Consider the following 20,244-nt stretch of genomic DNA (forward strand, 5'->3'; position numbering starts at 1 on the left):
CTTGCAAATGTTGGGGCCATAGCACAAGACTTTTTTAAGATGTCAAATAAATCTTTGGTGTCCTCAGAGCACACATGTGAAGTTTTAGCTCAAAATACCATATAAATATTTTTTTGTCGCATGTTAAAATTGCCACTTTATAGGTGTGTGCAAAAATGTGCCGTTTTGGATGTGTCCTTTAAAATGAAAATGAGCTGATGAAATTCAAACACTGATCCCAATGATGGTGGTTTGTTGCAATTAAAACTCAATTGTGCTTTTCTCTGCACTAAATGGCAATGCTTTGGATAGTGCAGATTAAGGGGTGGTATTATTATAATAAGAGCTCCTTATGACATCATAAGGAGAGCCAAATTTCAACGACCTATTTTTTCATGTGCTTGTGGAGAATGGTTTACCACTGGGTTGATCTTTTTCACATTTTCTATATTGATAAAAGCACTGGGGACCCAATCATAGTACTTAAACATGGAAAAGGTCAGATTTTCATGGCATGGCCCCTTTAACATTCAAGCCATTTTAAATAATTTGAGCGCCAGAAGATGTTAAAGTGAGCTGTTTTCTGTCCGCACAGACGCACACACATAAGGGCACGAATTGAGATGTGAGTTTAAAAAAGCACAAACACAGAATCTCTCTGCGCTTGACAGGACACATACATGCAAAAAACCACAGGAAATACCACAGTCTTGGCAAGTATTCTGTGTATGGATCTGTGCTTACTTGGTCTTTAAGGGATAGTTTGCCCACAAATGAAAAATCTGTCATCATTTATCACTCTCATTTTAATACAAACCTGTATAAATGTCTTTGTTCTGATAAACACGAAGGAAGATATTTTGAGGAATGTAATCGATCAGAGGCCCCATTGACTTCCATATAATTCTTTCTTCCAACAACAGAAGACAAAAGGAAAACCACTTCTGTAGCTTTAAAAAGATTAATCATAATTCATTTGTAGAATAAAGAAGACAGTGTTATTATTCATTTGATTCTTGTTCCTACATACTACTGTTAGACTTTATTCGTAACTTTGTTCTTTTCATACCATTTGTTTGTTCTTATTTTATTTTCCTTATTTCCCTTTTTTGCTGAACTGACCCATGACTCAAGAACCATAATGTAATCTATTTAACCACTACTGTATTGTAAAATGATGTAATTTAAGAGGTCCACCCTATTTCACCGAGGTCCACTCAGTTTCCTCGCCACTGAGCATGATTATTTTTTGGGATAACATGTCAATGGTTTGTGCCTCAGTATGCTTCCATCACTTTATGCAGCAGGGGCTTCTGCTGTTTGTTTTTTGGTTTCTAAGGGGTGGAGCTCCTGACTTCTCCACGCGTGCAGCTCATTCCTCATCCTCCCTGCTGACGTCTGACTTCCGCATTCCTCGATCTTCCCGATCAGGGATCCGCGCTCGAGACACGAGCTGATGCAACGATTCCCGCTCTTCAAGATCTACTCGCGACCTCAGGCTGACGTCAGAAAGGGACTCCATCCGCTCGCCTCGCGACCAAAGTCAGGTAAGCGCGCAACTTTCTGCAACTTTCTCTTTTAAACGGCGCATTTCTCCCGGGATGTGTCCCAAAACCAAGCGAGCAGCCTCACTAGACGGCATTTGTGCGCATCTTGGGCACGCGGCAGACTCGAGCGCGCACAGAAACGCTGCAGCGCGACTGTGATGCGCAAGCATGCTGCCTATCAAGGGAACTCGGTGGGGTTTGAAACGCAGTCCGGTGTGTGCAAGCACAAAATGTTACAGTTTTAAAAAAAATCCAACGTTTATGAGAGAGATGCGTGAGAATTTAAAGCACATTCACTGTGTTGTAGTGTTTGTGTTGTTGCATATGAACTTTATTACCTGTGTGTACAGATGGACAGATGTGTCTGATCTTCATTCACTGATGTCTGGTGGTGGTGATGATGATGATGATGATGAGGCAAGACAGAATTAAGTTAATGTTACATAAGAGGCACTTCCGCTTTAAAATCACACACTTTCTATAGGGCGTGGCGCACGTGCATTCTAACATACACATTTTTATCATCATATTATTTTTATTTTATTCAACTAAACAGCTTTTATTTAACTTATTTTAAATATTTTAGGTTAAAACATTAAGTAAATATATACATTTCCTTTGCCAAAAATATGTTTTAAATATATGCTAAATTTCTTAGAAAGTAAAGCTTAATTAAATATATATTAAAATGTAAAAATATGTTTTAAATATATGCTAAATTTCTTAGAAAGTAAAGCTTAATTAAATATATATTAAAATGTAAAAATATGTTTTAAATATATGCTTAATACATTTCTTAGAAAGTAAAGCGTAATTAAATATATTTTAAAATGTAAAAATATATTCAGTTTTAACCTTCAAAATATTTCAGGGGCAACAAATACATTTCTAATTTTACAACCCATGAGGCAAAAAAATATATTTATAATATATTTTACATTTTGTATGTATAAAATGTAAAATTTTAAGTATATTTTTGCAGTAATATATTTAATTTTAACCCTGAATATAAATGCTTTATAATATATTTAAATTATACAAAAAATTGCCAAAAATATATTTGGTGAAAACTATTTTTATTAAACATATTTCAAAATATATTTCAGTTCATACATTTTTTATATATTTTGAAATATAAAAAAATCTATTTTTTTTGTTGGATGGGATTTAGTGAAAATGTGTCTGTTTTGCATTATTACATAAATACAGAATACAGGATTATCATAACACAAAAAGATTATCAGTGCACAAAAAGACAAAAGTGTAGAAACTTACAATGACAGTTATAATAGCAAACAAAGCATTTATTTGCATATCTATTTAATAGTTATAATAGTTTATATGAGGTGTAGACACTTTTTCTATTAACATTTCACATTATTTTCCAACAATGAACATAACCCAAGCAGAAGTGATGCTTCTGTTCTGATCAGTCACACATCTTCTCATGTTTGTGTGTTTGTTTCTAAAATATTTTGCACATTTCCCCATGACTAAATAAAGTTTTAAGGAGCATTATACCTCAGTATAGATCAGCATTATAAAGTCTATCAGGTTTTATATTTCTCTCACTGTTAGCATCATTGAGTGTAAAGTTGTGTGTCATAATGAAAGCTGTCAGTATTGTACAGGTCTGTGTCTTTTTGTTACAGATAGTTATAACAGAACTGTTATGCAATGAGTTTCACATTTAGCTTCCAGATTTTATCACCCACTTCTTTTTGAGTGGAACCGAAACCCAGCTGAAAATGCTTTCTGTTTGGTGTTTATCTTCAAAGGGCACCAAGGGTCATTTACTTTATTTTCATGTATCTTGTAAACGTTTGCAGTACTGACGTCGGTTGGCTGTGTGAGATACCAGCATCATGTTACTGAAATACCACTAACTACTAACTGTACATGCAGAAAACTCCACTTGTGTAGCTTAATGTACACAAGGTGTTTGAGGAAAACCATCACCACAGAGGATTTACATTGTTTTTTATGTAAATATTGTGGGGTCTAAAAATTCTGAGGTTTTGGAAGGTTTATACAGGACAAAGAGAAGTTATGATGTAAAATGAATATGAAATAAGTTGTATTTCTGTGTAGGTCATTTATTAAATTCTTTACATTCTCTTACAAAAAGTCCTTTGTACAAAATTGCTCCATAATGTTTCATTTCTTGAAGCACATGAGGAGACATTCTTAATCAGAAACATACAAAGACATTCATTCAAATGTACGTTTACAAATGATTTATTAGTCATATCATTCCTCAAACAATGAAAAGTGAAGTATTTGTAGAGCACTGTAGTGTAGATGCACAGATGAACTGAATTTACTGAAGACTTAGTGTGGTGTATTAATGATGATCACACTTGTGCTTCAACACAGATATCTAAAACACATGAATGAAACTACTTGTGAGTTCATCCATTTAAATCTGGATGATTTAACATCTATTTAAAAGACTTTATTCTTCTCAATGTGTTGTTTAGTGTGACTGTAAATGTGATGAATAAGAAATGTGCTGTTATTTCAGGCACTTTTATCAGTTGAAAGCGTTAAAACTGCCTGATTTTGAGCCTTGAATGCTGACAGAAAACGCATGGAGCTCAGCATGGAGCTCAGGATTTTTTCCAAGATGCCCACTGCAGAATGCATTGTTGTACATCATGCATGTGTGATATGTGTGTGTGTGTGTGTGTGTGTGTGCGTGCGTGCGTGCGTGTGTGTGCGTTTTACCTATTCATATACACAATGTCTATTTATAGAGGTTTGTGGTTTCTTTAGCATTTAGGTTCAGTTACTATCATGCTGGTTAGTTTATTTAGTATGTCATTTAGCTGGGTTGTGTGGAATTGTGTGGAACAGAGATAATAGATTTATGCTTAAAGGTGCCAAAGAATGCATTGTAATAATCTGTTAAATCTACACAGAAGGTTTGTGTCTTTATTAATTGCAAAAATGATCCAGAGTCAGTTTTTCATGTCCATTTACAACCCGAGGATTTGCCTTTATAATGAAATGGTCTATTATTAACTTATTTGAAAGGGTCATGAATAATAATGTTGAGCTCTGCTCTGATTGGCTGTTTCTCATTCAGTAGCTCTGTGTGTGTGTAAACAGATCTTATGTTTGAGTCTGTATCAGATTTTGAGGATTAATCAATTGCATATAGCGCTAACTCAGCAGTCACAACTTTGTTTTTATCATTGTAACAACTTTGTAATTAATTTAATGTTGGGGGCGTACATATCGGCTGTAACATCACAGTTGGTAAGATTGGTCTGTTTTCCAGCGGTCTTTTGCATGCACAAGGTTTATACAAGAAGGAGGAAACAATCGTGTTTGAGGCTCATGATATTCCATTACCACGTACACAACTCTTATTATTCATCTATGCCTAAATATAGTTTTACATACGGCACCTTTAATATATTTACAGAAATGCTGTTCACAATAATTGATGAATCAGATCAACACAGTGTGAGCACATTATGTGTCAATGTTAGTGAGGAGATCTTCAGTGAAAGTCTAAACAAAGGGAACACTGTTGTATTCTGTTTATTAATCCCAATCCTTCAAGTCGTTCCCTCAATATGTGCTTGTCATTCCTGGTTTCTATGAAGTTTTGTTTGGATGTGTGCTGAATGTGATTTTTACTGTGGAGGTCATTTTTGCATTGGTGCTTAGTGTGCGCATGAAGTGTGAATTGAACGCAGACCTCAATGAAAGTTTCTTCAGTCTGCTGATGAAATGTGAAGATAATCATTGACCTGAAGTTACACTGTGTCAGAGAATGAATGAAGGTTAGAGAGATATCAGGAGAAATCTCATTCATTGTATTAAAGTAGATTTCAACTTCACAGACTCTTATCACAACAACTCAGAGCCATTCATATTAATTTTTGTAATAAACTGATCTTACAGATATTTGTATGTATTTTACAAGTTGGTCAATTAGAAGGAAGATTTAAGAAGTGAATCATAGAAAACCATATGATTATTGAAAATAAACAATAATGATACTTGGCCCCTAAACCCAACATCACAACATACAATATTAAGAAAGTTGTACGAATTCATAGAAATTAGGCACAACGTACAATCCATATGAATTGTCATGAGATTGTGTTGTGCTGTCTGGTGTGTGTTTGTGTGTTTCCAATTTAATCTGAACTCATATTCAAGATCTTTATTTATGAATGAAATGTATCAAATGTAAATTAATATATAATAAAGGATAAATCTAGATTTGCTTTTTAAATCCAAACTTCAGAAGTGTGTGTTTACAAGCAGTGAATCTGATATCAGATGTATCTCTCAGACAGAGACGTTGAGGTTACCGTTTCGTGGGTTTTGTTCACCACATCCATCATATGTGGTGTGAAACTGAATAAAATCAGATGTTTTGTAATGATTCTTAGATCAGATTTCAGGTTGTGTTTTTGTCATTAGGGACACAATGTGTATCAGATTTGCTTTGTAAGGAGCTCTGAATGTTTTCATGAGATTGCTGTGGTGAGCTCATCTAATGTCACTGTGACGGTATACTCGCCATCTTTCACTGAGAGTCTATGAGATTTTTTCACCTGTTTTATACTCCATCAGGCAAACAAGTTCAGTCTTTTAGGAAAGTAACTTATCTCTCTTTAACAGTACTGTGAGTATGTTTTATGTCAGCGCAGGATGAATGGCGTGCTGAAGGGCAACATTTAGGTTCAGTGGTTTGTTCACTTCACATATGGCAGCTCTTGAATGAGTTTTTTCGGGAAGTTGTGGAGCTCATGGCATTGTCCTGTTCTTCTGCGGCCACATTCCTCTGCGCTGACACGGAGAACATCGCACAGCTTCAGATGAGGAAACATTCAGGGGAGGATCTTGGCTGATAGATGGGATTTTTTTATCCACAGATTTAAGGGGAACGAGTCAGGGTCCACTTCTGATTGTTTTTGCATTTAACAGATATAAGAAAAATATTCTGAGAGACACATTTAAAACAATATACAACAAAGAGATTTCTCTTCTGAAATTCAACCCATCGGACAGACAGCCGTGTTTGTAATGCTGTATAATGAAGTTTTGTGTGATGAGAGAGAGGATACATCATTTAAAATGTTGCATTTCTCAGTTGAACATATGTCTTGGCTTCATGCATGCATCATGTCCTGTTGGTCAGGGGATTTTGACATCTTATCTGCAACAATATAAGTTCTGGTTTGAATGAATCATAACTGTGGCTGTACTTCAGTGAATGTCTTTCAGGAATAAAGAAAAAATACTTACAATAATGTTGATCAGATATCGCTGCAGTGATGATTTGCTGTATTAGTAACATCTCTATGAATCATGAAACATGGACTAGGTTTTTGTGAGATGTTACAACATAACAATAGATGGAGGAATAATATGTTAATGAAATCCTTTCACGCTGACTAAAAGCATGACTGTACACAATGATCTTGACTTTTATCTGGAGACATGAATACCTTTTGTTTTATGAGAAGCAAATGAATCCAAATGTCTCGGTGTGTGTTGTGATGGGTAAATATTTAGCAAATATTCAGGCATTAAACAGACGCTTTAATCCAAAGTGACTTACAAAAGTGAGGAAAACAACAAAGCAACAATTAACCAACATCAGATCCAGTAAACTTGTTGGCTGAGCACTTTTTTGATCATTTCGATGTGTCTCATGATCAAAACCTGAAACCTGATTTTTTTTGTTTTTAAATATTTCTGTATATTATTGTGTATTGTTTTAACATTGAGATGATGTTTTTCTCTGCTCTTTTGTTCAGCTGTGGTGACGGGTGTTTATGACATGATGCCCGGACAGATTCCTGACCCTTCGGTGACGGCCGGCTCGCTGCCAAGCCTCGGCCCTTTAGCGGGCATCTCTGCCACCACACTAACTGACCCGCTGAAATATGCCGACCTCTGTAACCTCGGCGCTTTACTCTCACCATTACATCTACTAGGAAAACTGGGCAAACGGACGCTGCCCATTAAAACTGAGGTGAGCATCTTCCAGACATTTGCATCAGATTAATGTCTGCATCAAACCATAATGATGTTTACTGGTCTGCAGGTAGATACATATACAGTAATGAAACTGTAAACAGCAGCACAATGACAATAAAGATTTCTTATGTGGCTGCTGAAGTGATAAACAGACTCACCATCAGAGGCTGTGTGAATTTTTGGGGGTTTTGCTAAGAAATCAGAAACTACACAGCTGTTTTAAAGCAAATTGCTGGTGATGTTGTCTTATGAGAGAAAACATCTGGTAAAGCTTTAAATTTTTACTGAACTGCAGTGACTCCATCTAGTGGTCTGACTGTAGAAGTGACACACACATGTCACAGGCTGCTCTGCTCGCAGAAACTACCTACCATCTAACCAGTTTTATTATTTACAATTTAATAGTTCAAAATTTCATAACCAATAGATCTAGTTAGATCAAGCTCAGTATTATTAAACTACTACTAAGTTGTTCAAAGCTTTTAGATATTTGCTTGTTTGATGCATCTGAGTTTGAGCAGAATAAATATTCATATATATTTGAATATTCAAATCACACCTCATAAATGTTTAAAGGGAGAGTTCACCCAAAATAAAATTTTTCTCATCATTTACTTGCTCTCATGTTGTTACAAACCTGTATTATAATAAATGTCTTTATTCTGATGAATATGATATTTTGAGTAATGTTTGTAATCAAACCGATAATGAGCCCCTATCACTTCCATAGTATTATTTTTTCCTACTATGAAAGTGATTGGGGCTCACGATCGGTTTGGTTATTTATAATTCATTTATAATTATATAGGTTTGTAACAACATGAGAGCGAGTAAATGATGACAAAATGTTCATTTTTTATGAACTATCCTTTCAACAAACATCTGATGTTGGTGCCACTAAATGAGACTTTACCATTTAAAATCTTAACGTAGTGAAAGATGTCTTTAAACTTCTCTAAATGAACACTGGTATCTGATCAACAAAATGAATACTCACCAACGTACAATGGAGTATATAAGTATGATAAACAACCATTAATTGTTGTTGTGTCCCCTCATACAGAGAGATGAAGAGGACGAACGCAGGAAAAGAAGACGAGAGAAAAACAAAGTAGCAGCTGCAAGATGTCGAAACAAAAAGAAAGAGAGAACCGAGTATTTACAAAGGGTCAGTATATACAATAGTACTTTACACTTTATACTACAGTATTTACACTCTATACTACGGTACTTTACACCATAAACTACGGTACTTTACAGCATATACTACAGTACTTTACAGCATATACTACTGTACTTTACACCGTATACCATGGTACTTTACAGCATATATTACGGTACTTTACACCATATGCTACAGTACTTTACACCATATAATACGGTACTCTTTACACTATATACTGCAGTACTTTACACTATATACTACAGTACTCTTTACACTATATACTACGGTACATTACACCATATATACTAAGGTACTCTTTACACTATATACTCCAGTACTTTACACTATATACTACAGTACTCTTTACACTATATACTACAGTACTCTTTACACTATATACTACAGTACTTTACACTATATTCTACGGTACTTTACACCATATATACTACGGTACTCTTTACACTATATACTCCAGTACTTTACACTATATACTACAGTACTCTTTACACTATATACTACAGTAGTTTACACTATATACTACGGTACTTTACACCATATAAACTACGGTACTCTTTACACTATATACTCCAGTACTTTACACTATATACTACAGTGCTCTTTACACTATATACTACAGTACTTTACACTATATACTACGGTACTTTACACCATATATACTACGGCAGTGGTTCTTAACGTTATTCCTGGAGGCCCAATGCCCTGCATGTTTTGTATGTCTCTTTTATCTGGCAGACTCAGTTCAGTTCATTGAGAGCTCTTCTAATGAGCTGATGATTTGAATCAGGTGTGTTAAATAAGGGAGACATACAAAATGTGCAGGGCAGTGGGCCTCGAGGAATAACGTTAAGAACCACTGTACTACGGTACCTTTACACTATATACTCCAGTACTTTACACTATATACTAGAGTACTCTTTACACTATATACTCCAGTACTTTACACTATATACTAGAGTAATCTTTACACTATATACTACAGTACTTTATGCTACGGTACTTTACACCATATGCTACAGTATTTTACACTATATAATACGGTACTTTACACTATATACTCCAGTACTTTACACTATATACTACAGTACTCTTTACACTATATACTACAGTACATTACACCATATGCTACACTACTTAACACCATATGCTACGGTACTTTACACTATGTAATATGGTACTTTACACTATATACTACAGTACTCTTTACACTATATACTACGGTACTTTACACCATATATACTACGGTACTCTTTACACAATATACTCCAGTACTTGACACCAGTGTTTCTCAAACTTTTTCAGCCCAAGGACCACTTTATCTTCCAATTTTTTTCTGAGGACCACCTAACAAAATCCCACTCTAACACTCCCCCAAAAAACAACAAAATAGGAAGGATAAGCTAAGTTTAAGTGTAATATGCAACTGTTTCAAGTCAAAAACTAATTTTTTAAACACAAATGCTATGTTCAGAAATTATTATATTAATTTTATTTCATCTGAAAAAGTAAATGTGAAATGAGTTGCAGCTTAATATGAACAACAAACTGCACGTGTGAAAAAAAATGCAATTAAACATACTGTAACAGCCTAGGTCCCACTTAATGTCATTCCAAAGAGCCATTAGTTTAAAACTGAGGTGTTGGGTATATGAAGTCTATGGTTGTAACTATGGTAACAATAAAATATTGAAAAACAAATTTTCCCCTTAATGTCCAAAATCACTGAAATTACAGGGATTTTACACATGAAAAAAAACTATTACATTTCAAAACTAATAGATCTGTGGATTTTAGCTGCTTTCAGTTGATGCTTGATCTTTTATTTTGACTCCTCTTTGGTTTAGCCACCGATCCATTTTTACGTTATTAAAACAGAAAGGCAAGAACTGATATCACAGTTTCGCAAGTGCATTAAAAATCTACATAAACAAGTGACGATTGTATAAACACTTGCCTAGTTTAGGTCATCTTTTGCCGGACCACTGGGGGGGTTTGGCGGACCACTAGTGGTCCGCGGACCACACTTTGAGAATTACTGCTTTACACTATATACTAGAGTACTCTTTACACTATATACTACAGTACATAACACAATATGCTACGTTACTTAACACCATATGCTACGGTACTTTACACTATGTAATATGGTACTTTACACTATATACTACAGTACTCTTTATTATATACTACAGTACTCTTTACACTATATACTACAGTTTTTTACACTATATACTACAGTACTTTTCACCATATGCTACGGTACTTTACACTATGTAATACGGTACTTTACACTATATACTCCAGTACTTTACACTATATACTACAGTACTTTTCACTATATTCTACAGTACTCTTTACACTTTATACTACAGTGCTTTATGCTACGGTACTTTACGCTATATGCTACGGTACTTTACACTATATAATATGGTACTTTACACTATATACTCCAGTACTTTACACTATATACTACAGTACTTTACACTATATACTACAGTACTTTACACTATATACTACAGTACTCTTTACACTTTATACTACAGTACTTTATGCTACGGTACTTTGCGCTATATGCTACGGTACTTTACACTATATAATATGGTACTTTACACTATATACTCCAGTACTTTACACTATATACAACAGTACTTTACACTATATAATACTACAGTATATATACAGTATAGAGTTTTATTCTCTCTCATCTCCTGCATTAAAGGAATCGGAGCGTCTGGAAATGATGAACTCAGAGCTCAAAGCACAAATCGAAGAGCTGAAACATGAACGGCAGCAACTTATCCTCATGCTCAACCGTCATCGACCCACCTGCATCGTGAGAACAGACAGCGTCAAGACCCCTGAGAAGGAGAACAACTCTATTCTGGAGCAGCTAGACACCAAATGAGAAACATCCACAAACAAACAAACAAATAAACACGTCTTCATGTTTACAGGTGAGCTGCTCAGATAGCTCAAGCACTTGGCTCCAAGCACTTGGACGTTTTAAGGAAGAGAAAGCCAATCTTCTTGAGATTGGAAACGCAACTCGCGGCCCCGTGTCAGCGGTTACAAAATTTATGTAGGATTGTTATTCACGTGTGGTCATAAAGTGCCTTATTGGTTTTAAGTTCATTTAGTTGAATAAGCACTCGGTAGGGCTGAATTGTATTTGATAAAAACACACAGCCATGGACATGTTGATAACTGGATGACACTACATGGTTTCATCATTATTGTTTTTATTTCTGACGCAGGCGTCGTATATGCACATATGTTTGAACTGTTTACATCTTGCCAATTTATTATAGTTATCTACTATATATATGTATGTATGTATGTATGTATGTTTTATACTTCCTTGTACATTACATGGACTTATCACTAGATGTGATACATTTTATGCAACGATTTCATAACCTGTATTTCTGTGACTTACTTGGTTTATTGTACGGTTGTGAAAACCGCAAACATTTATTAAACGAGTAATTCCTAAATGTTATTGTGTGATATCTGATGTTTTCAGTCAGAGTTGACAGTAAGTAAAGTTTAATTTCATTTATGCTTTTGACAGATCCTTTTATCCAAAGTCACTTACAACAATGTATTAAATGTACACATCTTGGGCTCTATCTTGCACCCAGCGCAATTGACTTTGTCCGTGACGCATGTATCATTCGTATTTTGCCCCGGCGCACAGCGTGTTTTTCCCGTCACAGAAGCACGTCGGCAAACTAGGGAATGAACTTGCGCTCCCTGGGTGGTTCAGCGCAAAAAAAGAGGCGTGTTCCGGCGCAAACCATCCCTGATGCTATTTTGCAGTTTCAAAAAACAATTGCGCCACTGACCAGAAAAAAAAAGTTTAAAGTCAGTGGCGCGTTGCGCGTTGTTCATTATGCTATTTTAAGGGCGCATGCTTGACCATAATGTATAGGGTGCACAACGCGCATACACTTTGCTTATCTAATCTACACAGATGCAACAGTTATTTTTGCAAATCATAAATTGTTACACTTAAAAATATTAATACACGAGATAAGGGGAATCATAGTGGTGAGCATTGTGGTGATAGTTTTTATTTATTCTCATGCAAATAACGATTAAAATATTTTCATAACTTTGTTGTGTGGCTGTATTACGTTTATTTTATGTAAATAATAATTAAAATGTTTTCATAAGAAACCTTAATGTATATGAACTTGATTTGTAACTGTGGATTCACACCAGCCGCGGAAGAGGCGGCAAGCGCGGATGATTTACATGTTAAGTCAATGCAAACACGCGATTATGCGTCTTTCACATAGGAAGCGGTGTGCGCTGCGCTGCGCTATGAAACCCATTCATTTCAATGGCTTGCGCCGCGCGAGGGTGGTTTTTTGTTGCGCCGAGCAAAGCGCGAGCGCAGCGGAGCGCAGCTTGCGCTCACGCCGCGGTCAAAGTTCAAAATAGTTTAACTTTTGCGCTGCGCTCTGTGACGATTACCCGCGCGGCCAATAGAAATGGGGCATCCAAACAAGCAAAATGGACGAAAGCTTATACTCGGGATTCTCAGAGCTTTATAATACAAGTTTATGCTCCTACAGAGACATCGGAAGGAAAGCCGTGTCATGGAAACACGTAAGCAATTCAAGTTGACATGTTAGGTGTGGTTTAAGTCAAGCAGCTTGTTGAAGGTATGCTTAAAGTTACGTGAAATGGAGATGAGCAACATCAGTCTCTGTATTCCTCGTCGACTATTTAACGCAAATATAAACACTGTAGTAATTTATTGAAAACCCCGCCTACTTTGGTCTGGCCATCAGAGCACAATCGCTTGGCTGCGCCGAACCCAGCGGCGAGCGCAGCGCACACCGCATCCTATGTGAAAGCCGCATTATGCTGAGTTTACACCAAACGCGGTTTGGGCGTCAAAATCGCGTCTACCGCGCGTGGTTTGCCGCTTGAACAATTTGGATGCATTCGCGCGTGTAGAGCGGAGTAGACGCGCGGAAAAAGCAAGCATTTGACGCGCGTCCGAAGCAAAACCGCTTCTTGTGGGAGGGGCAACTGCTGTGCGAGTGTCTGTTTGCCAGATGACTGATGTTACTTGTGCATTACTATTGAGAGAGTTACCAGTTTTGTATTAGCTTCTTCCACCCTGAAGCTATTTTGGGGATTTTCACCTGGATTTGGCCTACCAAATTTCAAAAGCTTCCCATACCCACATGCAGAGGTTTACATACAAAAGTTTGGTATCATTTTACAGGAAACCCTTTGAAATTACATAAAACACTGTTGAAAGTGCTAAACATGGTTGTATGTGATGTCAGGCCTCTAATAAACACAAAAATAAATAGGCGCTTTTTATGTTTTTTTTCTAAAGTTTTTATTTGAAAGTATATAACTCTGGCCCTGGGTATCTCAGGTCCCTGCAGACAGTTTTGTTTGATTCCAGCTATTGTCAGCTTACAGAGGAAAAAGGAATTTTTTCTCTATCATAATATATGCAAAAGTTATTTTACTCCAACTGATGGGAGGAATAATACGCTTATGGTGTACAATTTCTGCCAAAAAACATTTGAAGTGCTACCATAACCACATACAGTGGAATAAATGCAATTTCTTTATATCATTTTAAAGAAAACCCTTTGAAGTTACATAAAAAGCTGCTGTTTGTGACAAATATTGTTATTTATGTTGTTTTTCATATGATGAAACACAAAATTTTCTTTTTTCTGTTGTAAATACTGTCTTTGATAGTGTATAACTCTGGTTCTGGGTGCTCTAGCAGACTGCAGACAGTTCTAGTTGTTAGCAGCAGCAGACAGTAAACACCCAAAAAAAGAATGAACTCTTTATCATGTCGCATTCAAAAGATATTCTTATTTTACTGAAGGGTGCGGAAATACATTTTTCATAAAAATATTAATTTTTTGTTTTGCACATATAATAAAAAGCTAGGGATTAATAATGCACACAACCAAAGAAAATGCTGTGAATGGACTCATTGTTTAGAGTAGGACCTAAAATAAAAGATGGTGTATCATTTGTGGCTATATGTGCTATCTGAGGCAGTTCACACTCAAGTTTCACATATGTTTACAAAAGACCATTTTTTACCTTATTATTCATTCGATGATTGTTGGATATGTGTTGATATTAGAACAAAAATAACGCTGTAGCCTTATTTCTGAGAGTGAGAGCTTTCATTTGATATAATACTTGCCCATATTTGTCATTTTTGAAAAATATGAAATATGTGAATATTATATGATATCAAAAAATATTGGGGGGGTGATAGTGTAAATTAAGTGTAAATAACTTTCTTACAGTAAAAGATATGTCAAAGTGATGCATATCTGCAGAAAGTAGAGACTCTAAGCTTTCAAACAGTATCTCATATGTGTTACTGGGGTCCATGACGGAGCATTAAAGATTAAAAGAATCTTTTATATTAAGTCAAAATACGAAATTTTGGACCCGGGACAGGGTCCTCAGGGTTGAAGAGGTTAGGTAACCTTACTATGGGGAAAAATAAACGGCGCGGGTAGATAAACGTCACGTGACTCAAAAGTGAAGCGTGTATTACAACTTACCAAGTTGCCCAAAGTCCTTACTGACACTCTTCCAAGCGAGGTCCTTTTTATTCCTGTCTCCACTATAGAAATAACAACTTGTGTCATATACCTTCGAGTGACTGCTTGAGTGAGTGACTCCGGGCGGGGCTGCCACCACAGCAGCAAGCAGGCTCCTGATTGGTTAACGCGGCGCGAAATTCCGCCAAAGTTCAAATTTTTCAACTCGGGCGTCAGCCGCAAATTCGCGTGAACCGCAAGATGCACAAAAAGCACCATTCGCGCTTACCGCGCGTACCGCGCACAACGCTCAATTCGCGCCTTTCGCCCGAGCTTCACGTGCGAAAGAGGCGGAAACGCGTCTTCCGCGCCGCGCCGAACGCCTCTTCCGCGCCGCGGGACCTCCTGACGCGCGTCAACGCGTCTTCACATTGACTTAACATTGAAATCACTCGCGCTTCACGCCCTTACCGCGGTCGGTGTAAATGCAGCATAAGGCATCCTGCGGCGCGGTACACGCGGTAGCCGCGGCGCGTATGGCGCGGAACGCGCGGAAGGCGCGGGGCGTTCCGCGCGTTCCGCGCGAATTGAGGGTTGCCGCGGGAAACGCGCGAGTTCAAAAATCTGAACTTTGGCGGAATTCCGCGCTGCGTTAACCAATCAGGAGCTTGCTGTAGTAGTGACGTGATTACAGGAAGCGAGCGGAGTGGTGTAGTCTCCGCGGAGTCGCAGAAGCCCCTCCCATGACGCGGATTTCCGCGTGAATTTCTCGAATGACTAGAATTTCACGCGCGGCGTTCACGCGCGGATTAAGCAAGTAAACTCAAAATGTTCAAGCGGCAAACTGGACGCGGTTCACTCGTTTTTGCCGCCTCTTCCGCGGCTGGTGTGAATCCACAGTAAGAGTACTTTGGGGTTGGACCTTGCTTGCGTTTCTTGGGTCCGATTTCAAAGCCCCCAAACCCTTTCAGCGGTGAGGGTGGACGCAGCGATGTCCTCTGCTGGCGTCAAGTCCTGAGGCAGATCCACCTCCCGTTACACGGCGTGCCTGATTTATGCTGGCAAGCGTGGGATTCCCCCGTACAAGGACGTCGGTCTCCTCGGCTGTGAACCGCTCCTGGCGTGCGCCTGGTAAATCCGTCATAATAATAGCAACCCGCCATGGAACTTGCGCCCTTGCGTTTAAAGGGAATGTTGGCTAGCGTTCTGATTGGTTTATTTGACGTTACGCCCAAACCACACCTATGAATAATGAACCTACTTCAGACCAACCCCTTATTGATTTGCGCCCGGCGCAAGAGTTATTTCTCACGCCGGGAAAATAGCAACAGCGCCCAAGATCCGCCCACAAACTCACTTGCGCGTTGCGCTTCGCACTTGCGTTTCAGATCGTTAAAATAGGGCCCCTTATGTTTTTCGATACAATTTATAAATCACCCAACCTGGAAAAAATATTTACAATAACACTACAGAATTGTAGGTGAAGTTTTAGATGCAAGTACATTAATACTCCTTCCTAAAGCTGATAAGTGGAGATTTAACAGACCAATTATATTTTGAAATACTAGAACAATCGCTATATAAATTCTTTGGTCACTAAAGTCATTTCTATTTGTGTGGATGTGTTTGATATACAGTATGGTTTCAGTACAGTATGTGTTGGTTGGATGACAGAGGAGCACAGAAGTCAAGGATTACAAACTTTAGTTTTGTTTGGAGAAGTTTGATGCTCATTTGCATATGTGTGCTTAAATGCTTCACATGTTTGACTTAATAAGATCTAAAACAAAACGACATATGAGATAGTCTTTAGAAAACAAGGTTAGCATCTTTACACTTGTTTGTCATGAAGCTGTGAAATACAGGAGGGCCTGCATTGCACCGAATCGGTGCCATTGAAGGTAATTTTTTTATATTTTTTTTAACCCTAAATCTAATAACACACACATTTTACTTTTCAAAATGAGTATTGGTTAATCTTGGGTAACTAGTTTATTTTTTTAATGGTTTCTCAATGGAGGATGGAGGCATTTTGGTAACAGGACTGTGTGTTCAGCATAGATTTAATTAATTCAGGAAATATAGCAGCATTAAATACTGTATGTGCTTATAGCATAAAGACGCTGAGTAACTTTTGATCTTCACATGGCCATCAGAAGATCCAGATGATGTCACTTCCTCTTGAAAATGTGACTTGTGTAATATTTCAGACGAGGGAATGTGATGGGTAACACGACTACGTTAAATCCTGGGGTCATGACTAAAATGTGCATTTAATTTAAAATATTATGACCTTTTAGATTGTAAAAATATTTAAAGCAACGATGGGATATGGACCCACACAAAAATGCAAAGATAAAGGGCCCTATTTTAACGATCTAAGCGCATTGTCTAAAGCGCACAGCGCGTCCGAATCCACTTTTGCTAATTTAACGAGGGAAAAATGTTTTTTGCGCCGTGCGCATGGTCGAAAAGGGTAGGTCCTATTGTAATGGGAGTATTTTGGGCGTAACGTGCAGTAAACCAATGAGAGTCACAGCTCTCATCCCCTTTAAAAGCAAGTTGCGCTGGCGCTATGTCTAATCCCTATTTAGATGACGGACTTTGTAAACTGAAAAACTAAGCGGAGGAAGAAGATCCCCAGTTTAAGATTAATGTTAAATAATTGTGTTGTTTTTCACTTGTATTGAAATTGTTATTTTTTTATTAAAACCTTTAAAACCCGTTTTCTTTTAGTCATGGAAGTAAAAAGCAGGCTTGTAATTGCTTTAAATGTATGGCTATCCAATATCATCAAAAAATAATTTACAAGTATGTAAGATAAGGTTTGTACTCTAAAAATACTTTATTTGTAACAAACAGGAGATAAAGAATTTACAAACGGCTCTCCTCACGTTTCAGCACTTTGGACAGCGGTTTTTTTTAGCAAAGAGTTTTTTTAAGCATTACTTAAAAATGTTTCTCATCTCACCATATCCACAGGTACAGAGTCATCATATACAATAAATCCGTGAGGTAGCATTAAAAAAACATTTAAAAACAGACGCATTTGTTCAAAGCAAAGCATTTATTTACTTACCAGGCTGCAGGTGAAGCAGCTTTTGCGCCATAATAAGTCCTCATTTATGTCCAAGAGACTCAATAATAATCTTTTACATTCAATCCTTTAATCTTTCATATTTAAAAGCATTTTTGTGCTGCTGCGCATTCATGTACCTTGTGATAAGCAAACCCGCGTTGTCCTCCCGTGTATAGTTTTATGTTATATTTAAATAACATAAAACACATTGCGCCATTGACTTTAGACCAGGTTTTTGTTGGTCAATGGCGTAGTCTATTTTAGTTGCCTCAAAATAGCAACGTGCCAACAATGCGCCTGAACACACCTCGTTTTCAGACCAGAACGCCCATGGGCGCAAAAGGGGGCGCAAATGCATTTGCTATTTAAACAACCCGGCGCTAAACGTGAAAATAAGGGTGGAAACTAGCGAAAGACACTTGCGTCGCGCATTGCGCTGCATTGCGCCGGGTGTAAGATAGAGCCCAAATATATTTAATGCTTTATATTTAAAGTATAGAGATAAAAATGCTGTTTTTCAGTGTTCTGTGTAGTTTTTATTAATTGTTTAAATGATATAGTTTAAATTTGCTGCAAGATTAACATGCAGGACACTTTGCACAATAATAAAATGTATTTTTTTAGAGTTAACTTTCTTGCATTTTTATACATAATGTCCTGGTGACTGAAATGGCACCGGTTTGGTGGAATGGCCCAGAAGCAAATGACCATGAGAAGAAATGATTATCAGAGGAAAGATATTGGAAAAGAGTGCACAACAGACCTCCAATAATGTACACTGGCAAACATCTACTATAATATAGGCTAATGTATACTATACTAATATTTCTGATTTAAATACCATACACTCTAAAAACAAACGGTGCTATATAGCACCAAAAGTGGTTCTTTGCTCGTAATCATAGAAGAACCGTTTTTAGTGCCATATAGCACCGGTGAAGCACCTGTGTAGAACCATATAGTGCTATGTAGAACCAAATGTGGTGCTATATGGCCCCTATATGCTTCTACACAGGTGCTTCACCGGTTCTTCACCGGTGCTATATGGCACTAAAAACGGTTCTTCTATGGTTACGATTCAAATCAACAGTTTTGGTGCTATATAGCACCGTTTGTTTTTTTAGAGTGTACTGTTGTAGTTAGGTTTGAGCTTTACTATAGTACAGACTGTTTACTGATGCCTAACAAATGTCAATTAATCCAGGACGGTTTTAGTTATTTTGGGACATAATATTTTTACAAACAAACAATACTGGTGTGCATCTTGAGACAAAACAATGGCACTGCTATATGTTAAGATACATCAGTGCAAGATGTTTTTGAATAAAGACATCTTAAACATGCATTTTATTCTGGGACTAGGATAAGCCCTGTCTGGGAAACCACCACCTAGAGTTTGTTTTCATGTTAAAATATAAAAAAAGTTGCTCCCTCTGTTGGTGACATAAACAAACAGAAAAAAGACGCAACTGTTTCCTATCATAGATTTAGACATAATATTTAAGATACAGATAAACAAGAAAATAAAAAAGCACAGTATAAATACATTACATTATATTAATAGTTCATAGCCAGTATGACTTGCAGTGATTGAATGAATGGAATGAAAAGACCAAAACTTGAAGAAATCATTCAAAAGAGATCGAGAACTGTACAACACAATGGACCTGGTGAATTATTAATCAAACAGTAGAATATATACTGGATGTACACAGTTCATTATATTCCATATGAAGCCCTTATATGTAGTGTGATGTAGTTTCTAGTTTTTAGTGTAGAAGATTTAACCCTTTAACTGGCCAGCCCGTTTTAAGTTGAGGGGTTGTGAAAGGTGATGTACACCTTCAAATGAATATAACTAATACACATTTTTTTGGTCTAGAAGCCTAATTTTGG

At 37.0% G+C, this 20,244-nt stretch overlaps 1 protein-coding gene across 1 annotated transcript; it reads left to right on the top strand.

Annotated features, from left to right (window-relative positions):
• Positions 1-1,333: 1,333 nt before the first annotated feature.
• jdp2a (Jun dimerization protein 2a) lies at positions 1,334-12,214 on the top strand. Its single transcript, XM_065267378.2, has 4 exons — positions 1,334-1,526; positions 7,313-7,530; positions 8,599-8,703; positions 11,438-12,214. Exons 1-4 carry the CDS (start codon positions 1,436-1,438, stop codon positions 11,621-11,623), a joined length of 600 nt encoding a protein of 199 aa, XP_065123450.1. The 5' UTR covers positions 1,334-1,435; the 3' UTR covers positions 11,624-12,214.
• The last annotated feature ends 8,030 nt before the right edge of the window (positions 12,215-20,244 follow it).

Source organism: Paramisgurnus dabryanus, chromosome 17 (assembly GCF_030506205.2).
Source record: "Paramisgurnus dabryanus chromosome 17, PD_genome_1.1, whole genome shotgun sequence".
Lineage (NCBI taxonomy): Eukaryota > Metazoa > Chordata > Actinopteri > Cypriniformes > Cobitidae > Paramisgurnus > Paramisgurnus dabryanus.